General features: G+C 38.4%; 1 protein-coding gene across 4 annotated transcripts in view; it reads right to left on the bottom strand.

The window, feature by feature from the left end:
• Positions 1-22283, bottom strand: part of R3HDM1 (R3H domain containing 1) — a 110410-nt gene that overhangs the window by 24182 nt on the left and 63945 nt on the right. For all 4 annotated transcript variants that reach the window (XM_065880662.1, XM_065880658.1, XM_065880659.1 and 1 more), the window contains 2 exons: positions 14797-14951; positions 10444-10595 (listed from right to left, as the gene is read on the bottom strand). In XM_065880662.1, coding sequence (XP_065736734.1) covers positions 10444-10595; positions 14797-14951 — 307 coding nt within the window. The remainder of the gene's footprint in view (positions 1-10443; positions 10596-14796; positions 14952-22283) is intronic.

The raw sequence follows: 22283 nt of genomic DNA, 5'->3' as shown, positions 1-22283 counted from the left end.
AGATATTACTTCACACTTACTAGAACGGTTATAATAAAAAAGTCAGATAATTAACAAGTATTAAAGGATGTGCAGAGGACTTCCCTGGTGGCACAGTGGTTAAGAATCCACCTGCCAATGCAGGGGACATGGGTTTGATCCCTGGCTCGGGGAAGATCCCACATGCCGTGGAGTAACTAAGCCCACGCACCACAACTACTGAGCCTGCACTTTAGAACCCGAGCGCCACAACTACTGAGACCACACACCACAACTACTGAAGCCTGCACACCTAGAGCCCGTGCTCTGCAACAAAAGAAGCCACTGCAATGAGAAGCACGTGCACTGCAATGAGAAGCACGTGCACCGCAATGAAGAGTAGCCCTCGCTTGCTGCAACTAGAGAAAGCCCACGTGCAGCAACAAAGACCCAACGCAGCCAAAAATAAACAAAATAAATAATTTATATTAAAAAAGAAGCATGTGGAGAAATTAGATCACTCATGCACTGCTTATGGAAATGTAAAACGTTGCAGCTGCTTTGGAAAACATCATCCTCAAATGATTAAACATACAGTTACCACATGACCCAGTGATTCCACTCGTAGGTATATACCTAAGAGAAATGAAAACAGATGTCTACACAAAAATGTACAAACTAACGTTTACAGCAGTAGTCAAAGGTGGAAACAACCCAAATGTCCATCAACCGACAAATGGATAAACACAATGTGATATATCCCTACCATGGAGTATTATTCAGCTATAAAAAGGAGTAACCTACTGGTAATATGCTACAACATGGATGAACCTTAAAAACATTATGCTGAGTGAAAGCAGCCAGTCACAAATGACTACACATAATTCCATTGATATGAAATGTCCGTATCAGGGAACTCTACAGAGACCGAAAGTAGATTAGTGGCTAGGAGATGATAGTGGTGGTGGAGGGGTTGGAGGGCGATAGCTAAAGAGTACGGAGTTTCCTTTTTTTCCTCCTTCATCAGTATATTCACATTGAAATTTTAAAAACTGTGAGGAAATACACATAGCATACAATTTATCAACTTAATCGTTTTAAGCATATAGCTCACTGCCATTAAACACATTCACATCATTTCACAATCATTACCACCATCCATCTCCAGAACTCTCCATCTTGCATAACTGAAAGTGAACCCATTAAATGGCAACTCCCCATTCCTCCTTTCCTCAGCCCCTGGCAACCACCATTCTACTTTCTGATTCTATTCATTTGATGACTCTAGGTAACTCAAATAAGTAGAATTATACAGTATTGGTCCTTTTCTGACTGGCTTACTTCACACAGCATAATGTCTTCAAGATTCATCCATGCGGTAGCATGTGACAGAATTTCCTTCCTTTTAAAAACTGAATAATATTCCACTGTATGTGTACACCACATTTAATTTATCCATTTATCTGCTGATGGACACTTGGTTTGCTTCTACTTCAGGGTTTTGTTTTTTCTTTATAAATTTATTTATTTTATCTTTGGCTGCGTTGGGTGTTCGTTGCTGCGCGCGGGCTTTCTCTAGCTACGGCAAGTGGGGGCTACTCTTCGTTGTGGTGCGCAGGCTTCTCGTTGTGGTGGCTTCTCTTGTTGCGGAGCATGGGCTCTAGAGCGCAGGCTCAGTAGTTGTGGCGTGTGGGCTTAGTTGCTCCAAGGCATGTGGGATCTTCCCGGACCAGGGCTCAAACCCATGTCCCCTACATTGGCAGGTGGATTCTTAACCACTGCGCCACCAGGGAAGCCCTACTTCAGGGTTTTTGTTTGTTTTTCTGGAGAGAAAAATGTTCTAAAATTGACTGTGGTGATGGTTGCTGCACATCTGTGAATATACGAAAAACTATTAAGCAGTACACTTAAGTGGGTGAATTGTATGGTATATGAATTTTACCTCAATAATGCTGTTTACAAAGAAGGTAAATAAGGAAATAGTAGAACGGACAAAAATGGTGCATATGTAAAAGGTACACACAAGGAAGTCATATTATATGAAGTCATCCACAAAATGGTTGATGATTTAGGAAAAGTAATAGTATTCAAAACCCTACATAAAAATGTCATTGCTATCATTCACCTCTTCTCTTTATGGTTTTGCAAATATAATGACTGTTATTTCAAATTATTATTATTATTATTATTATTTTTTTTATTATTATTTTTGATGGGAGAATAGGACCCAGTGTATTCTTCTTAAGCAATAATTAGTTCACTTGAAAAGCAAGTCTCACATGTGCTACAGTTTTTAGTGACTACTAAAGATGATGTCATTGAAAATTTATGAATATTTGGCAAGGTGTGCTTTGGTTTTCTGCCTTTTTAAACCATCTGACGTCTTACTGCCAGTGACAGTCAAACAAACTTCCTGAACTTTATAACATTGCTTAGTAGACATGTGCTGTGTTCCCTGAAGATGCTGTAAGTAATCGATATAATCCATTTGGGGACTATAGTAGTCTGGGTATCACACGTTTAATTCTTTAATAATGAATTAAAGAGACTGAAGCAGGTAACAAAAAACAAGCACTCCGAATCTCATTAGTCCCAATGACTGATTCACCATCTGTGACAACCTGAGCAAATTTCACCAGAATTTAAACCAAATTTAATCAGCCTAGCAGAAAAAATAAAAATTAAAAATGAAAGTAAACTATTCAAAGGTTACTCCATATTTCTCTTGGATCAGTTTTGTTGGATTTTCCTATGAATAACAACATTTTTTACAACTTGTTTTTGGAGCAATTTTAATTTTGGGGGTGGATTATATTTGTGGTAAACCTTTTAGAGGTAGAATTACAGAATTAAAAAGTACAGCAGTTTCATGTTTTGTTAAATATCATCAGACTGATTTATAGAATCAGTTTTCATATACCTAGCACCCAGCAATGTTTGTCTCTCTGCTTAGTGTTAACTGTTTTGTCCTCCTTTTTTGGTTAAGGTTGCCTTAATTCTCAAGATTGTTGGGGAGAGTGAACATTTTCTCATGTGATAATTTATTATTAGTTCTTGTCAAATGGGTAAACTACTTATTTCCATGAATTATTTGTGGAGTTCATTCTAGAACTCTACAAATAATTATCATTAATATTATTATTCTAGAACATACAGAAGTGATACAAATGTTTATACGCTTTTATCAGACATCTGTCACATTTCCCCACATCTCGACGCTTTCTTTTTGAAATCTGTCTTAATGTAACTGTGCTGAATCTTTGTATCAAAACAACCTTTAAAACATTCATCTACTCTTTGATAATGCACTTCACATCTTGAATCCTAAATCAGTGAGAAAAATAAAGCAGTCAGAAAAGTATTTTCATAAACTCTTCACCACACCTATCTACATACTAACATCTGAGCCCATGCACTCTGCTTTTCCTCCATTTACCATACGCAAATCCTCTGCATTTTATTTATGGCTAACTGACTTCCATTTGAGTGTTTACTCTCATCCGCCTTGAGGACCTTACAACTCTACCCCCTCTCTCCTATAGCAACACACCTCTTTCTGGTGTCTTTCATTTCAGCATGCAAACACTTTTTTTCAATAAAGAACAGGACACTCTCTCTTAACCTCATTTTCCCCTCCCATATACTACTGAAATTCAATGCTCCCTTTAGGGATGCAATTCTCAAAAGTTGTCTCTATTTAGTGTCTCCAGTTCCTCTCCTCCCATTCTCTTGCCCCTTATCTCTTAAAGTCTTCCCCCATAGTTAATGATTTTATTACCTATTTAGGGGTTTGAAATATATATACAACAAGAGTACCCAGAAATAGATTATACATTTTAAAGAATTATAAGATGAAGAACTATGTAACCTCCATTTGGATTAAGAAAAGAACATCACTAAGTTTCCACAACTTTCCTCACCATGTACCTCTAACTATTGTATAGCAGTGCTCCACACGTAGGTTTAACTTTTTAAACAAATTGTTTCTGAAGGTGTTTTTTTTTTTTTAATTACTGAGGTTTGAGAATTCTTCATATCCTCTCTACATAAGTACTTTTTCAGATATTTGATTTCTCAGTCAGTATATTGTTTGACTTTTCATTTTTATTGTTGTGTAGCCAGTTTCCATCTGGTATAATTTTCTTACCGTCTGCAAGACTTCCTTTAACATTTCTTGCAGTGCAGGTAAGCTGGTGATTGTTTCAGTTTTTGCATGTCTGAAATAGTCTTTATTTCATATTTGTTTTTGAAAAATATTTCTACTGGTATAGAATTCTGTTTTTTCTCTCATAACCCCAAATACAGATGTTGTACCACTGTCTTCTGGCTTGTATTGTTTCTAACAAGAAGTCTATCGAATTCTTATCTTGTTCCTCTATATGTAACGTGTCTTTTCTTCTCTGGCTACTTTTACAATTTTCCCTTTATAACGTTTTGAAAAGTTTCCTCCATATTTCTTTTGCCTGAGTTTGTTGAACTTTTTGGATATGCAGGTTTATGACTTTCATAAATTTTGAAACATTTCAGCCATTACTATTCAAATATTTTTTTGTCCGCCCTTTTTCTCTCTTTGGAGGATGCCAAATGCACATGCATTAGGCCCCCTGAAAAGCACGGATGCTCTGTTCATTATTTCCTAGTCCTTCTTCCTCTGTCTGAATTTTATACTGGCATTGTTTCAGTCAGTTTCAATTGACTGATTTTTCCTCATTATTGGCCTTATTAGTTTCTCACTTCCTTGCATACTTCCTAATTTTTGATTGGATGCCAGGCATTATGAATTTAACCTTGTTGACTGTTGGATATCCTTGTTTTTTTTTTTGTTTGTTTTGGCTGTGTTGGGTTTTCATTGCTGTGCGCAGGCTTTCCCTAGTTGCGGCGAGCGGGGGCTACTCCTTGTTGCAGTGCATGGGCTTCTCACTGCGGTGGCTTCTCTTATTGCAGAGCACAGGCTCTAGGTGAGCAGGCTTCAGTAGTCGTGGTGTGCGGGCTCAGTAGTTGTGGCTCGTGGACTCTAGAGCACAGGCTCAGTAGCTGTGCGGCATGGGCTTAGTTGCTCTGTGGCATGGTATCTTCCAGGACCAGGGATTGGACCTGTGTTCCCTGCATTGGTAGGCGGATTCTTTTTTTTTTTTTTTTTGCGGTACGCGGGCCTCTGCCTGCTGTGGCCTCTCCCGTTGCGGAGCACAGGCTCTGGAAGCGCAGGCTCAGCGGCCATGGCTCACGGGCCCAGCCGCTCCGCGGCATGTGGGATCCTCCCAGAACGGGGCACGAACCCGTGTCCCGTGCATCGGCAGGCGGACTCTCAACCACTGCGCCACCAGGGAAGCCCGCAAGCGGATTCCTAACCACTGCGCCATCAGGGAAGTCCCCCTTGTATTTTTAAATATTATTTCTGAGCTTTGTTCTGAGCCACAGTTATCTGGAGACAATTTAATCCTTTTGGGTCCTGCTTGTTTAAGGCAGGACCAGAGCAGCTTTTAATCTAAGGCTAATTGTCCTCCACTACTGAAACAGTATTCTTTTAAGTCCTCTACTCAATGCCTCATGTGTTATGAGGTTTTGACATACTGGCTGGTAGGAATTTAAACTCTTCCTGTCCTTGTGTGAGCTCCAGGGATTGTTCTGCCTGTTCCTTTTGAATGGTTCTTTTCCCTGCCTTGAGGAGTTTTTGCACATAAATGCACCAGTCAGCAATCAACTAAGACTCAAAAGGGTCCCACTTAGATCTCCAGAGCAACCTCTTTGTAACCCTCTTCTCTTCAGTATTCTGCCCTGCAAACTCTAAGCCACCTTGGCTTCCTGGGACTCCTAATTCCATCTCCTTAACTTAGACAGAGGGTCTTGCTTGGGTTCCTCCTCCCTGAGATGTGGCTAGGAAACTCTCCCCAGGCAGCAAGCTGGGGCAATCGTAAGACTCACTTGTTTGTTTTCCCTCTCTCAGGGTTTACTGTCCCTCACTGCCTAACAAAAACTTTTGTTTCATGTATTTGTCTCTAGTTTTAAAGTTATGGTAGGAGGATAAATTTGGTTTCTATTATTCTATCATGGCTGGAAATGGAAATCAAGAGGATGTAGGTTTTTAAGATCCTTTCATCAACATGTCTGATATTGTCCCCAACACTGATAAGTAAAACACAGGAGTTGTTTTACACAGGAGTGTGAAACACAAGAGTTGTTTTACACAGCAGTGTAAAACACACTCTCAATAGAAATTATTCACAAAATAAAATAAATAGAATATGCCAAACGGGCACTTCCAACACAAACCTTTTCTGCTTCCTAAACTTGGAGTATCTCAGGGGATCGCTTGTTATCTAGGTTACCTATGGCCTGAAGAAATAACAAATAAAATGGCAAGCCATTCAAATTCTTGGGCTGTGAAGAAAGTCAGGATGGATTTTGAGAAACAATTTGGAAAAGCTTAAAATTTACTTGAGGAAGAAAGCTGTAAAAATCTAACGAATAATTCAAAAGTGGGTGGGACGATTAAGAGATGTACTCCTTTTTCCTTATGTTTAAACAAAAAACTAACTGAATTTCTCCTTACATAAGTTCTTTCCCTTCCGTCTTTCAAAAAGGTACTACCTATTTTTGAATAACTACTCTTCTTGACCTTTTATCTGTAAGACTTCATGAACTGCAAAACTTGTAATTTCCTTCTTAGAGTTCTTTATTTGTTATTTTGGCCACATTGTGGGGCTGGCTTATTTATTTATTCATTACAAATTATTTATTTATTTATTTTTGTCTGCATTGGGTCTTCGTTGCTGCATATGGGCTTTCTCTAGTTGTGGTGAGCGGGGCTACTCTTTGTTGCGGTGCACGGGCTTCTCATTGCGGTGGCTTCTCTTGCTGCGGAGCACGGGCTCTAGGCACGCAGGCTTCAGTAGTTGTGGCATGCGGTCTCAGTAGTTGTGGCTCATGGGCTCCAGAGCACAGGCTCAGTAGTTGTGGCGCATGGGCTCAGATGCTCCGCGGCATGTGGGATCTTCCCGGACCGGAGATTGAACCTGTGTTCCCTGCCTTGGCAGGTAGATTCTTAACCACTGCGCCACCAGGGAAGTCCCTGGTTTAATTTTTAAACCAGAGCTTATGAACAATGTAATTAAAAATATAGAAAATATAATGTCTAGAATATATGATTCTTAACAAAGTTCACATATTATGTGTACACTGAAAAATAACTTGAATGAAGACACCAAAATTTAACAGTGATTATCTCTGAGTGGTGAGATTGTGGCTGATTTGCTTTTTCACCATTTTTTACATTTTGAAAATTTTATATTTTCAAATTTTCTACAGTGACTCTGTATTGTATGTATAATCAGGAAGACCCAAACAAGTTAAATAGAGAAAACACTCTTTTAACGGACAAAATGTAGATGCAGGAGAATTATTTTGCCCAATAGAAATTCACTGAGAAAGACTGAAAAATGAAAAGATTTTTGCATGAAATAACACCTCTCGTCCTTATTCTTTAAAGATATCTACTTAAAAATTATTAATCTAAAATAGAGACTTCCAAAAAAATAAAAGAAAATAGAGACTTCCCTGGTGGTGCAGTGGTTAAGAATCTGCCTGCCAATGCAGGGGACAAGGGTTTGAGCCCTCGTCCGGGAAGATCCCACATGCCATGGAGCAACTAAGCCCGTGTGCCACAACTACTGAGCCTGCGTTCTGGAGCCCGTGAGCCACAACTACTGAGCCCGCATTCCACAACTACTGAAGCCCGTGCACCTAGAGCCCATGCTCCGCGACAAGAGAAGCCACCGCAATAAGAAGCTTGTGCACCTCAACAAAGAGTAGCCCCTGCTCACTGCAACTGGAGAAAGCCCATGCGCAGCAAGCAAGACCCAATGCAGCCAAAAATAAATAAATAAATTTATATTAAAAAATTACTATTATCACTCATTTTTGGTGAGTTTACAAGAAATGGAATAGCTATAAGCATCCTCTTCCCTTCCTATTTAACATTATTTTTGTCCATATAACTTAATTTACTAATTAATTTTGCTGATAAATAAAAGCTGTTATATCCAATGAAGAGAAAATAAACATTCTGAAAAGGCAATGTTTTAGCACCAGAAGTAACTTTCTCAACATTTTATTTCTCTAGGCTAAGTGTTAACAAGTTCCCTTTTAATAACAACAGAAGGAAAAGTTCACTAAAACATATGGTTCAGATTGAGACTCTGTTATTGACAAGTATTTCAAAGGATGGCTGAGGCAAACAAAAAACCAAAATGCAAAACTAGAAGTTTAGGAGAAATTAAATGAATCCAAAACAGTTCCAGAAGTAGGACAAAGGGGACACTAGAGGGATACTAGTTTACAAAATGAGGAAAAACAGACTATGCAGATGGAAAAAGGAAAAAGACTTAAAAGTAGGTTTTCTTTTTCATTATTTCATAAAGATTCTGTGAAACCTTTTTTTTAGAGTTCTGAAAAATAAAGTTTACAGTGTCTTCAAGTTCCCCTCTCTGTACGCTAGCCCTTTGAGATTGCAGATCAAAGACAAAAGTATATTCTCCTTCTGAGTGTCAAGATAAAAATGGGAAAATAAATGGTAATACAAAAAATTCCCAAATGGGAGCATTCTGAAAATATTATCCAACTAGCCTGCCCATTTTTGCAGACTGTAGGAATGAAATTAGATTTTTCTCTACATCATAGACAGAAATACCATGATTTGTTGTAAAACTAGTTTCTCTGACCGGTACATGGCTTGCTGAAAGGGACAAGACACATGATTTGTATCAGGCTATGCTAAATCCTCATAGTACACATAACAACACAATCCAATCCAAACACAAAATTGCCTCAGTGATAACTGATTGGTTGAGCTGAAAGTAAAGATAATTCAAATTCCACTTTTCTGCATAAGGAGCCGCCACAAGAAAATGGATTGCTAAGCAACTCAAGCTAAGGAAGACATTTTTCAGAACAAAGGCTCACTTAGTGTTCTTACAGAAATCTTATAATCTGGTAATGTTTTAGTATAAACATGAGTGTTTGGATCAGGACCCTATAGCTTAGAGTTTAAGATATACTTTCCCCCTGTGAACAAACTGAGATTTATTATACTTGCTGGTATGGAGTAATCAACACAGTTTTACCTTAGGACACTGGGTCTTGGATGAAATTTTACAGTGACAGATATTATGACTTTCTTGCAAATGTGTAAAATGTTACTGGGTTATGGCGACTTGTGCATAGCTGAAGTGTACAGATGAAAAAAAGGGCTGGTTAGCATAGGTCAGTGAGTCTCAACTCTTATTGCCAGAAGAATCACCTGGAAGGTTTTAAAAAATAATGGGAAATTTTAACACAGTATAAATTTCTATTTTCAGGACTTCCCTAGCAGTCCAGTGGTTAAGACTCCGTGCTTCCATTGCAGGGGACGCAGGTTCAATCCCTGGTCTGGGAACTAAGATCCTGCGTGCTGCACAGTGAGGCCCAAAAAATTTTTTTTTAATTTTCACTGTGCAGCAGCTCTACCACAAAAGAGCTGGGGCTCATCATTGTATAAAACTCCAAAGTTGCCTGTGAGATTTCAACCAACTTGTTTAAAAAGCCTGGGCTTGTTCAGTTTGTGGCATCCACAGAGAGGAGGAAATATGTGAGTTCCTCAGGTGTGTATGTATGTGTGTTTATGACAATAAATAAAATGAGAGTCAAGTCCCCATTTTCCCAAACAGATTTAATGGAGCAAGTACTGCAACCCCTTCTTCACCTCTAAATACCATCTGTAACCATAACTGGGTGACAACCTCTTATCAGCAATTCTACCTTCAGACTCCTTATTAAAAAGAGCACCAAGGCTACTCTGGCAACCTTACAGAAATGTCATGAGAATAAATGAAAGACTGTAATCCACTCTGAACAGCAGACTAAAAGTACCCAACTCAAAGGAAGACTATTTTTTTTTTTAACACATTAGGCTTATCAGAGAAGTTTCTGTTCTTTTAAGTTAAGTGGCTAATGGAATACTTCACGACTTGCTTTAATATAGACCTACTATCATTTGCTTCTCATATGCCTCCCTCCTCTTAACTGATGAAAAAGGAGCTCCCCAGAGCCTGAAAGATTCCAGCAAGATATTTTGCTCTTGAAGTTATATACAGGAAATACATTCTCCCCAGACTCTTACAAAAACCTTAAATATTAACACATAAACGCTCTTAACTCTAAGATCTATGGCCAACTATTGATTCCACTTAGGTGAGTAAAAGGAGACTGGCCTACTACTTTCAGGCACATGAGAGAAAATTTGATTCTCCATTGGTTTACATATGGAATGCCTTGCTTATACTGATTTTGTTTAAAAAAGTGCTAGATAAATAGATTGTATTGTAGTTTTTCTGTTCTAGATTAGAGAATGATCTCAGGTAATGCCCCTTAGGCAACTTTAAAATTAGCAACAGACCGCAATCCTGATAAACAATGAGGAGCTATAAGATTAGGCTTTTTATTCATACTCACCTTAAATTATTTTGTTGGCCAGGTGGAATGATGCTATAGTAAACTGGCATTCCTGCTGTAGGCATAGATCCTTGATTAGACTGATTAGGGAACATAACAGGCTGTTGATAAGTCTGATGGGCAATTCCTTGAGAACCTTGAGGCAGTGAAACCTAAAATTTGAAAGGCAATTTAAAGGCAAAAAACGTTCTTTAAAACCTTGCAAATGTTAATGTCTCTAGCCTCCATAAACTTTCAAGTGTGAGCAGTTAGGAATAAGGTAAAACTGCCAATAGGCTGTCCTGATAAGTTAGTTACAGCATTACCACTTTATTTCAATGTTCCTTTTAGCTGGTTATTGTTTTTGGCTAGCATTTATCAATAGTACAGTAGGCTAGGAGTTATGACTCACATCCCAAAGTAGAAGTTATCTTATTATTTTTATTTTAAAAATTTATTTATTTATTTAATTTTTGGCGGCGTTGGGTCTTTGTTGCTGCATGCGGGCTTTCTTTAGTTGCAGGGAGCCAGGGCTACTCTTCGTTGTGGTGTGCAGGCTTCAGTAGTTGTGGCAGGCGGGTTCAGCAGTTGTGGCTCGCGGGCTCTACAGCACAGGCTCAGCAGTTGTGGTGCACGGGCTTAGTTGCTCCGCGGCATGTGGGATCTTCCTGGACCAGCGATCGAAGCCATGTCCCCTGCATTGGCAGGTGGATTCTGAACCAATGTGCCACCAGGGAAGTCCCAGAAGTTATTTTTAAAAAGAAACAGTTTCCAAATAAGGATGACCCTTTCACATGGGAAGAGTAATGCAATTTACCTCAGGTAGAGAGAAGTAAAACTCAGATAGGGTACTAGTGAGATACACTGGATCAGAAAGTGTGAGCTCTGAAGCTTAAGATATCTAGATGTGATACTGACTCCATCAACTTTACTATATATGTGACACTGGGCAAACGACTTAACTCAGATTCTGAGGCCCCAGAGTTCATTATCTGCAAAAACAGGATGCCACCTCCACCTCAGGAGGGGTATTATCTCCATTATAATCTCCATTTACAGGATCTAGCACAGCAGGCATCTGATGAACAGTGGATCTTTCAATTCTGTTTTCCACATTCATCTACATAGAAACCACATGAACATAATCAGGACTTCCCTGGTGGTGCAGTGGTTAAGAATCCGCCTGCCAATGCAGGGGACACAGGTTTGATCCCTGGTCTGGGAAGATCCCACATGCTGTGGAGCAACTAAGCCCGCGAGCCACAACTACTGAGCCCTCACGCCACAGCTACTGAAGTCCACAGGCCTCGAGCCCGTGCTCTGCAACAATATAAGACATTGCCATGAGAAGCCTGCGCAACACAACCAAGAGTAGCTCCTGCTCGCCGCAACTACAGAAAGCCCGCGCACAGCAATGAAGACCCAACGTGGCCAAAAATAAATAAATTAAAAAAAAAACAAAAACACATGAACATAATGGATTCATTTCTCTAGTTTCCAGTTTCTAAAATAGAAACCACAACGGCATAATGGTTTTGTAATTTACAAGTGCACCACATTAGTTGCATTACAATGATTTTGGTAAATAAAGCCTGTGTAAAAGCTTCTGATGATGATGTCAGCAACAGTAGTAACAGTGATAACAATCAAAGTTAACATTACCGAGTACTTACTACCATGTTCAGGTTCTGTTCCAAGAACTTTATGTATATTATTACATCAAGTCTTCCTAACAACCCTAAGAAGTTACTTTTATCATCCTTGTTTTATAGAAGGGGTTAAAAATTGAGGTTAATAACTTGCCCAACGTTGTATAGCTAGTAAGGAGAAAAGTCGGGGTTTGAACCCATGCCCACTGGCTCCAGAGCCTTAGTTCTTTAACCACTTCATCATTCTCTATACCTGGGCTCTGTGATTTATAAGTTGATGATTAACTTCTAAGTCTTGCCTATATAACATGTTTCTAAACTAGTAACTAGTCCTTTCAAAATACACAGTAATCTCTTAAACTACTTTCAGTTTGGCTCAGCAGCAAAGATAAAGTTGTTGGTTTGATTTATCCAATTTTTTATGACAAAATATATTTCAGTCTTTTTGTCTACTGAGGCAGTGTAACATCCTAAGATTATTTCTGATTGTATCTAAGTTAGTGTATATGCAACATCTAGGAAAAATGGCAACTCAATCTAGATGATTTAAGCTACAGAATAGATTTGTAACTAGTGGTAAAGAAAAAAACTGAAGTACCAAAAGAGAGGAAACCGTACTTGAGAATGTACAGCCGCAGAATATACTCTACTGAGTAGATGACTTTTCAGGCTTATTATTTATTTGTTAATTTAAAATTTTATTTTTTTCAGCCGTGATGCACGACTTGCAGGATCTTAGTTCTCCGACCAGGGGTTGAACCCAGGCCCTTGGCAGTGAAAGCGACGAGTCCTAACCACTGGACTGCTAGGGAATTCCTTCGGGCTTATTTTTTAGATGACAGTTTATTACCACCTAGCTTATCTAACCAAATGTAGTAGGAAGCATGAAGCAGCCTGTCATTCACTGCTTATCAGAGCAATACATCTCACAGTCATTCACCCAGTGGAAGGATTACATGAAATACCATGAGAAAATAATTTATAACTTGTAAAAAAGTATGCTATAGAAATGATAATAACTGTCTTAGCTCTGAAACACTTTCAGTATCTAGCTCCATTTTTAAAAACTACACTAACAAGGATGTAATTTATTTTAAACTTATATTTCTTTTTTTTATAGTTAATCCACCAGTCAATTTTCCAGTGTTAAACTAATCTTTCTTTTATTTATTTGTTTGTTTATTTATTTAGTCTAGTCTGCACCGGGTCTTAGTTTTGGCACGCAGGATCTTTAGTTGCGGCATGCGGACTCTTAGTTGCAGCATGCATGCGGGATCTAGTTCCCCGACCACGGATTGAACCCGGGCCCCCAGCACTGGGTGCACAGAGTCTTACTCACTGGACCACCAGGGAAGTCCCTAAACTTATATTTCAAGGGAGATCTTATTTACACAGTGCCTGGGCATCTAACAGATGCTCAGCAGACTAGATTAGGTAGCATGACCAGTGTCCTTGAGAAGGGAGAGCTCCTGGCTTGGTAGTGATCCTGTCTAATATCTAGCTACAGAGGAAGTAGGGGATGGGCAGTCTCATGGGCCTCGGCTTAAGCAGGGTGGACTGGAGTAAAAAGCATGGAGGATTTGAGAGAAAAGAAAGATATAAAATCTAGTTTCAGGATGTATCTTCTTTTTTCCTTAGTTGCTTTCTATTATCAAGGGGCTTCAAAAGTAGACATATTCTTAGTGCTCAAAAGTCCTCAACAATTCCACATTTTACATTTTAATTACAATTTTCATTTTCTGGAATTACAAGAATATGCTACTGCCTTTGCTCATATCCTTCCCCATCCTCAGAATGCCTTAACTAATTTATGCCCATAATTTTCTTTTAAGAGCTGATTAAAGGTTTATACCTTTCTAGAAGACTTCTGTATTAAGTCCCTAACCTATTCATGGCCATATTTCACAATTCCTTCAGTTAGTGGTCTGTATATTATCATCAATTTGTTGACCTGTGTTTAGATGTACATTTACCTTCCCAGCTAGATTATTTTTACCTTGTTGAGATGAATGACAACGGCCTTTGGATTTCTTAACATTCGAGTCAGTTATGGGAAACCATGAGGCTAATAAAACAAACTCACTCGCAGGTTATTCCAGAAAGGTAAAGGAAGGTAAAATAAATTTCTGGAAATGTGCCATAGATGGGCTAAAGAAATCTGACTTATTCATGAAACAGTAGGTGTTTCTACTTTAGAACTATAAATTAAAATCCATGACATTTTCAATACATGACATACTCTTCCTTTTTTTGATTTAGTGAGGGGGAAAAAGCTCAGTTCCAGCATGGGAAATTGCACATCCTTCTCTATTCTATAAATACTGACTTATAATCTGTACTGTATTTCATATACCTACCTCTACCTTTATTTTTCCCTCCCATTCCATTCTCCTCAAGAGATTTTCTAAAGAGCTGAAGAATAGAATAAGACACTTGCTCATATATTGATACTTATGTATTGAATAGCTGGAAACACAGACAATGCCAGAAAAATCTACTTCTCAAAATTAATATGGTTCAGATATTTTTTTCTAAGTTAATGAAGTGAATGAATGATGCAATAAGTGAGGACAGAACAAAGCTGCAATGACTAATAAAACTCTTAAGACTACAAAGTTATGTATTACAGAAGCATTTTCCCCATATTAAAAGGAGAAGAATGTAGCTACACATTTTAGTTATTCAAAATCCCCTCTACCCAATGCAGGTAAGAGCGACCACGTACCTGATATGATGGCACTGAAGGATAGGGGATGACCACTCCTTGAATCTGATTTCCAATGCTGTTGGGCTGGCCACCAACTAGGCTCTGACTCTGGGGTTGCTGAACTCCAACTATCCCCTGGTAGTTTTGCTGCTGGTTGGGCATAACTTGATAACCTGTAATGGCACAGTGAGTTAAATCCTGCTTTGAATTTAATTTATTTCACTAGCAGTATGTTTTTGTATTTTAAGCAAGTACTTTGTGTTCTAAGATGACAGTTTTGTTTAAACAGCAAGTCTCAAAAATCTTCTGTTATGCGAGCTAACATTTAAAAGGTTTACTATGTAGGTAACCCAAGTCAGCTACCCTCTCCGCCCTCCCAAAGTAACACTCAAATAAAGTTTGGGTACAAAGATTTCCTTTGCAGTTGAGGAAATTTATAGGGCCACAGACTTGGTTTATATACACAATTACTAGTTAGTGTATAGTACAGTCTGTTATTAAAAATAGTTTCTGTGGGCCAGGACTGGCTACATAATTTGTGGGACCCAGTGCAAAAGCAAAATGCAGGGCCTCTTGTTAAAAAATGGAGAGTTTTGAGTTGGTAGTAGTAGAACTAGTCCTTCTGGAGACTGAAAATAATGGCAGGGGGGAACCACTTTTATAGAATAGTTCTATGTTTGAAAAACCACACTAAGATACGAATCCTTATATTAGGAATGTGTCAAGGGCACAAGGAAAAATTGAGTTACCTAGCAATTTTTAAGGTTATTTCCCTATATTATTAAGGTCACTTAACAGAGGAACCGATCATTAGAGGGGTTAAGCAATCTGCCCAAAGTTCACAAATCAAAAAACCTAAGGGACAGTTCTTCCTAAACTGAAGGCACTGTTGGTAATTTAACTAGTAAGTTAAGAGTATAAACATACTTTTATTAAATGAATTTATCAGTTATTTAAACAAGAATCCACAATGATAAGCTTTGAGTAGTGAATATGAATTGTACAATATGTGTCTCCTGACCCTAAGAGGATTCCTTTAAATAAACCAGTTAGCTCAAGACTTATGTAAATTACTAAAAACTACCACAAATCCTTTTTTTGTTTTTTTTTAAGAGAAACCAGATAAAAATAAATAACTGACCTTCTAATCAGGGTATCTAAAAAGCTTCCACAAAGATAAACCAAACTATGGCATTGCCTATACAAACTTCCACAACTAAAGGTCAGCGAAATGATTTCTCTGATAGCACCATAAATCTATTCTGCTACCTTATAAATATCAAGATTTCATCTCCATCCTTATTAATTCCTAAAGCAACAGGAATGGCAAAGATCCCATCTCAGGTATTGATTGTAGACAAGGGTATCACTCACTGCAGTTGCCTGGAAGCCTCAATGATTCCACTCAATGGCTAAATAATTGAATAAATTCTAACATCAACCTTCTCTAAAGATATGAATACAAAACATATCCGGTAACTAAGCAACATATTAACAACAAAGTAAGAATCAAGTACAAATCCAGTTATAGTGAATACTTTAATAGTGAAGGGTTTTGCTGTTTCTGAAACATTTCTCCCTGTGAAATTCCTATAGTCCTCAAATCTGGTGGTAAAGAAGCTTCTTTCTTTCTTTTTTTTTTTTTCCTGGTACGCGGGCCTCTCACTGTTGTGGCCTCTCCCGTTGCGGAGCACAGGCTCCGGACACGCAGGCTCAGCGGCCATGGCTCACGGGCCCAGCCGCTCCGCGGCATGTGGGATCTTCCCGGAGCGGGGCACGAACCCGTGTTCCCTGCATCGGCAGGCGGACTCTCAACCACTGCGCCACCAGGGAAGCCCAAGAAGCTTCTTTCTTGCTCCTTAGCCTAATAATTAACAATCAACCCTATTTTCAGTTTACCAAATAACAAGTATTTCAAATTCATACTCTAAAGTCCAAATGTCATCGAAACGTACACTGACACATTTCCACCCCTAGGAAAAGAAAGGGCAGGAATGGAAATGGGATGTGAAGACCCTTTTTTGTGTTGGAAACACCACCTCTCATCCACACATACATCTATTGCAGGGTCAGAATTTGGGCTCAGCTCTTTATAGACTGGGAAAGTAACTTCTTACAATGGTCTTGTCCGAATTACAGTCCACTAAAATTAAAAAGAAAAATGTGACCACCTAGCAGAATTCACTGTAACATAATGTGACTTAAATACCTTGACTTAAATAGTCACATCTCCCTAAGAAACTCAAGTGTTTTTCAAACTATTTTTGTATTTTATTCATTGTCAGTATTTGGAGGTTCACCTTGTTTGCCTCCTGCCTGCAACTCCCTCTTATAAAAAGAAATCTGACACAGAAAACTTCAATACATAGCTATAGATTTCATGACACAGTGGTCTAATGCAGCATCACCTGGACACTACACCATGGAATTTACACCGATAAATTTCCAATGGTATTTTAGATTCTTTAATGCAACCTTAACTCCACTAATATCCATTCCTACGAATGTATATATATATATATCTCCACACAAACATCACAGTTTGCAAATGTGCAACATAACATAAAATCTAAAACATCTGACTCTAGAACCTCATTTGTCATAGACAGTTATGTAAAGATGCTGTGAGCTCAAGATGTGCCTGGAGGGTGATAAAAGGTGAGTGAAACACGGTCCCTATCTTTGAAATTAGGCATTCTTAGCCATGACACCATAACAGAAGAGCAGAATAAACAGGGCATTATGAAATTAAGAGGGAGACGTTAATCCTGGCTGGTATTCACAGAGGAAGTAACATATGAGCCTGGACTTAAAGAAAAGGTCTGGACAAAGTAAAAAACATGTTTGAGGAACAGGGAAGAAAAGTGGAAGATGAAGGCAGAATATTGGTGGAGAACCAGAGATTTTACAAGTAGAAAAGCAGTGAGAACTACTAAGAGGTTCCAGATTTTAAAGATTGTGAAAGTAGAAAAAAGAACTAATATTAGTACTTCATTCAGAAGTAGCACAAATAAACTGGGAACATGTTTTTAAATAACAGTGGAGCTAATAAAAATAAGAATGTCAAACACTTTAAAGAAAATACCTTCCTAAGAAGCTCTCTTATTAATCTTCTCATAATTTTGTTCATTGCCTTATTCCGTATTTCTTTCTTTTTTTTTTTTTTTTTTTTTTTTTGCGGTACGCGGGCCTCTCACTGTTGTGGCCTCTACCGTTGCGGAACACAGGCTCCGGACGCGCAGGCTCAGCGGCCATGGCTCACGGGCCCAGCCGCTCCGCGGCATGTGGGATCTTCGCCGACCGGGTCACGAACCCGTGTCCCCTGCATTGGCAGGCGGACTCTCAACCACTGTGCCACCAGGGAAGCCCTATTCCATATTTCTTAAAACACGACAGGTAATATAAAATTGTTCTTGTTAACTGTTCTCTCATGGCTTGTGTACACGTTTAAAAAACCCCCAAAATAGAAATGGTGTGCTTTTTAAGGGCAGGGTTAGAAGCTTTTAACACCCTACCCACCCCATTAAAGGAAAAAAACCCCAAAATATCCATGTTGGTTATCAAGCAAATAAGCCAAAAAAGTGGGCACTTAATATTTATAATTACTAAATAAACAGCGAGGAAGAACATATTCTTAACAGAATGGAATCAAAATAACACATGCTTCTACACAAAACCAGGCTGACTGAGAATGAATGGCCAGTTTCTCTCCACGTTTAGTGAATGGCTTTTGATAGCAAAAGCAGTACTTAAGTTTTAAGATAACATGTTTATATAATAAGGTTAAACATATTTGCCTTTTCATTAAAATGAAACTTAATCCCATGAATACAAATCACCTCAGTCTAGAATCATGGATCACTCATTATGCCTCTCCTTAAAAAATGCATAGCATGGGGCTTCCCTGGTGGCGCAGTGGTTGGGAGTCCGCCTGCCAATGCAGGGGACACGGGTTCGTGCCCGGTCCGGGAAGATCCCACGTGCCGCGGAGCGGCTGGGCCCGCGAGCCATGGCCGCTGAACCTGCGCGTCCGGAGCCTATGCTCCGCAACGGGAGAGGCCACAACAGTGAGCGGCCCACGTACCGCAAAAAAAAAAGCATAGCAGCCGAATCACAGTAATTTTCATGTAATTAACCTCAAAGTGTTTACTTGATAAGGAAGAAGAGAACTGTTTTAGTTTATATCTAATATGTAAAGCTTGAAATGAAGGTTTAATTTGAACACTGCTGGGGAAAAAGGGACATTAAAAACACCTTTGAAAAAGCTTTATTTGATTATAAAATAGGTTTTCATGGAAGAAAATTTGGAAAATACAAAAAAGGGGAAAAGTCAGGGTGGAAAAAACCATTTTTGCATAACACACTCGTAGATAATCACTATTTACATCTTGTATATATGGTTAACCTTATTTTCCCTGCATAGATAGCAACATACATACCCACTTACATTGTTTATAGAAATGGACCATATGACACATTCTGTTTCAAAACCTTTCTCCATACAATGTTTCCATAGCTAATCAATAGGGCTTGTACAAAGCTATGGGAAGGAAGCATTTAAGTAAATTTTCTTAGAACATATTTAGGCCTCAAGTTAACAATAAAAGGATGAGAAAAAAACTCAGCTGATCTGAACTCTCTACTGCCTTTTAGGAAGAAGGCATGTGTCAAGAAGATTACAAGACAAAAAGACCAAGTATTTTAGGACAAATTAGGTCAGCTTCTGGTTTCCATTCTGCAACCCAGCCCAAACACAAATTTAGCCCAAATCCCTAAGCATTTTCATTCAGAATACTACATAATTATCATTTCTTCGATAGCACGACAAGGCAATAATAGTAGCTAAAATTTACATGACATCCACTAGGTTTTAGGTACTGTTCTAAGCACTTTCATATGCTAACTCTTTTACTGCTCCCAATCTCATGAAGTCTTACTATCTCCATTTTTCAGATGAAAAAAAAAACAAAAGCACAGAGAGGTTCACATTTTGTCCAAGGTTACCAGCTGTTAAGTGCTGTAGCTGGGATTTGCACATAGTAGTCTGATTGTAAACTTTACTCTTCTCGGGGAAAAATGCTGAAGTAGAAAGAGTACTACAGTAACACTGCTCAAATAAGCAGAACACTTAAACACATGACCTCCTTCCATTTTCTGAGAATTTTGGTTAATGAAGACTTTTACTGTAGTTTAACAGAAGTTAAACAGAGTCTAAGTCTTAACAGAAATTTAATTATAGGAAAACAATTATTGTAAATAGTCAATCAACCAGGAAAGTTTTTTTTTTTCATTTGAAGATGATTTGTGAGTATTAAGTGTTGTTACCTAAAACAGAATCAGAGTGAAAGGTGGTTGAGCAGTTAGTCCAGACTGGAGCTATACAAACTTCCGGGCTGGAAACAAGACCAGGTGTCACAGGGTTTCCACCACTCCCCAGATGCATGGTTTGTGACCTCTTTATTTCAAGGTTACATTTCTTTGTCTCATTATAATAAGATTTCACATGTATATAAAACAACTGGGAAGGGGAAGACGACACTCAAATGGTGACACAGTTCAGGTTCCATGTTCCCTGGTCTGGGTCTCTCACTCAGCCTGAGCATTTCCACGTCAATCTCCAATGTTCCTCTTTGGGTTTTAGCTTTGCTATTTTACCTCAAAGCCTGCCTTTACTCAAAACGTATACTCTCCTGCCATATTCCGGATGAGTATACAGAAGATTTCTCCAGCAGAATTTTCATAAATGTGGCTCTCCTCTCCATCAAGTTGAACTGCTTTGCCAAGAAGGGAGCTTTTACCAATGGGGCAATGCCAGCTTTAACCTGGACACTGTGTATATAAAGGGGCATGTCCTGTAACAGGGGTGAGCCCTTCAAGTTCTTGTGAAGCAATGGCTCTTTTCTACATACTGAATAAGCTTTACATTCATTTTTACATTCCAGGCAGGAAAACCCACGAGGTTTGAGGTTTGAACCACACTGAACAGGAAGCTGTCAGGGGCTGAGGAATCTTTCTAACTTAAAAAAAAAAAAAAAAAAAAAAAAGCAAAAAGCATCATTTAACATTTGATACATTGTATGGCTGGTATCCCAGGAAGGAAATTCTACTGGCATTAGGACAAGTACCTGAACTGTTTTTCAAGAAGTCATGATGTTTGATCACTCATTCCAATACTTAACGACAAACAACAGTCCAGTAACTAGTTACAAAGTATATAATTTTAGAGTATACTCTCTAAAGAACATGATATTAAATGCTGCAAAAAGATTACTGGACTTTTTTTGAATGACATAAGACCATGGGATCTATGTTGGTTATTAAAGTTACTATAATCACAAGCAAAACTAGAAATATTCACTTGGAAAGCACTAAAAAAGACAAGAAATGCACAACATCATTCTACTAATCCAATTAAAGATAAGCCCCTTACTATTGTTTATGCAAGACAAAATCATTAATAGTTTATTAGCAACATAAAGGACCATGTAATTACAGACATGCCTCACTTATGCACACTTGCTTAATAAAATTTACATCTTAAAGAACTGTTCAAGTTGCTTTAAACCTGTGTTTAAACATTCACGCTGCAGAGCATCAACTGTTACAGTGGCACTTATTAGAGAAGTGGCACTGTGCTTCAGGTTCATTATCTAAGTATTCAGACCAAAGGAAGGGAGGGACATAGCTCTGATAGTTTCAAAAGTATAGTTTGAAGACTGCCAAGTATGAGAAAAAAAATCCAATGATCTGGAAAAGAGGGAGAAGGTTGAAGATTAGGAAGGGTAAAGTAGATTCCTAGAGAATGAAAAGTACCACTATGTTTGAAAAATGCTACAAGAAGAGTATTTCCAGTATTCTGACGCTCAATACATCCCCAACTTGGCTACTACCTAAATTATTCTTTCCTCAATAAAGTGTGTTTCAGTACATCATAATTAAAAAAAAAAATCCCTCCTGTGATATATCTGGATTTAACCTGGGTGTAAGAGGAAAATAGAATATCTTTTATAGAAATTTGTGAGTATTGTGGGATAGCATCTATTTTGTAAAGCAAGCAATGCCTATATTAAGTGATACCAAACAACAGAATATAAACACCCAGAACTCAATATAAGGTATTATTTAACACTGACATTCTCCTTTGTTAAAGGACTGCATTGTGGCAATATTATCCCGTTTCTTCCAGCACTTTCAGAGGAAACCACAATCAATTTTGCAAGCTGAGAGAACTAGGACAATATAAATTGATGGCTCAGGCTCTTCCCCCGAGGGCTCCAAAGAATATTCTATTTTTAACTCTCTTTCACTTCAACAGAGAAGAGAGCAAGAAGGAAACACAGTGCTCAGCAGAAAAGTATTGCACCTGCTTTAACAGGCTAGTTTTATTTTATACAGGTGATCTCAAATAGCATTTGTGTTAAAGGAAAGCATTCTTAATAATACGGATTAGACATAATTAGAAAGATAATAAAAGAAATTGAAGAAGTGCTTAGTCAGAACAGCCA

Source organism: Phocoena phocoena, chromosome 7, assembly GCF_963924675.1.
Source record: "Phocoena phocoena chromosome 7, mPhoPho1.1, whole genome shotgun sequence".
NCBI lineage: Eukaryota > Metazoa > Chordata > Mammalia > Artiodactyla > Phocoenidae > Phocoena > Phocoena phocoena.
The sequence above is the reverse complement of the archived record's forward strand: the minus strand, read 5'-3'. Positions and strand labels throughout refer to the sequence as shown.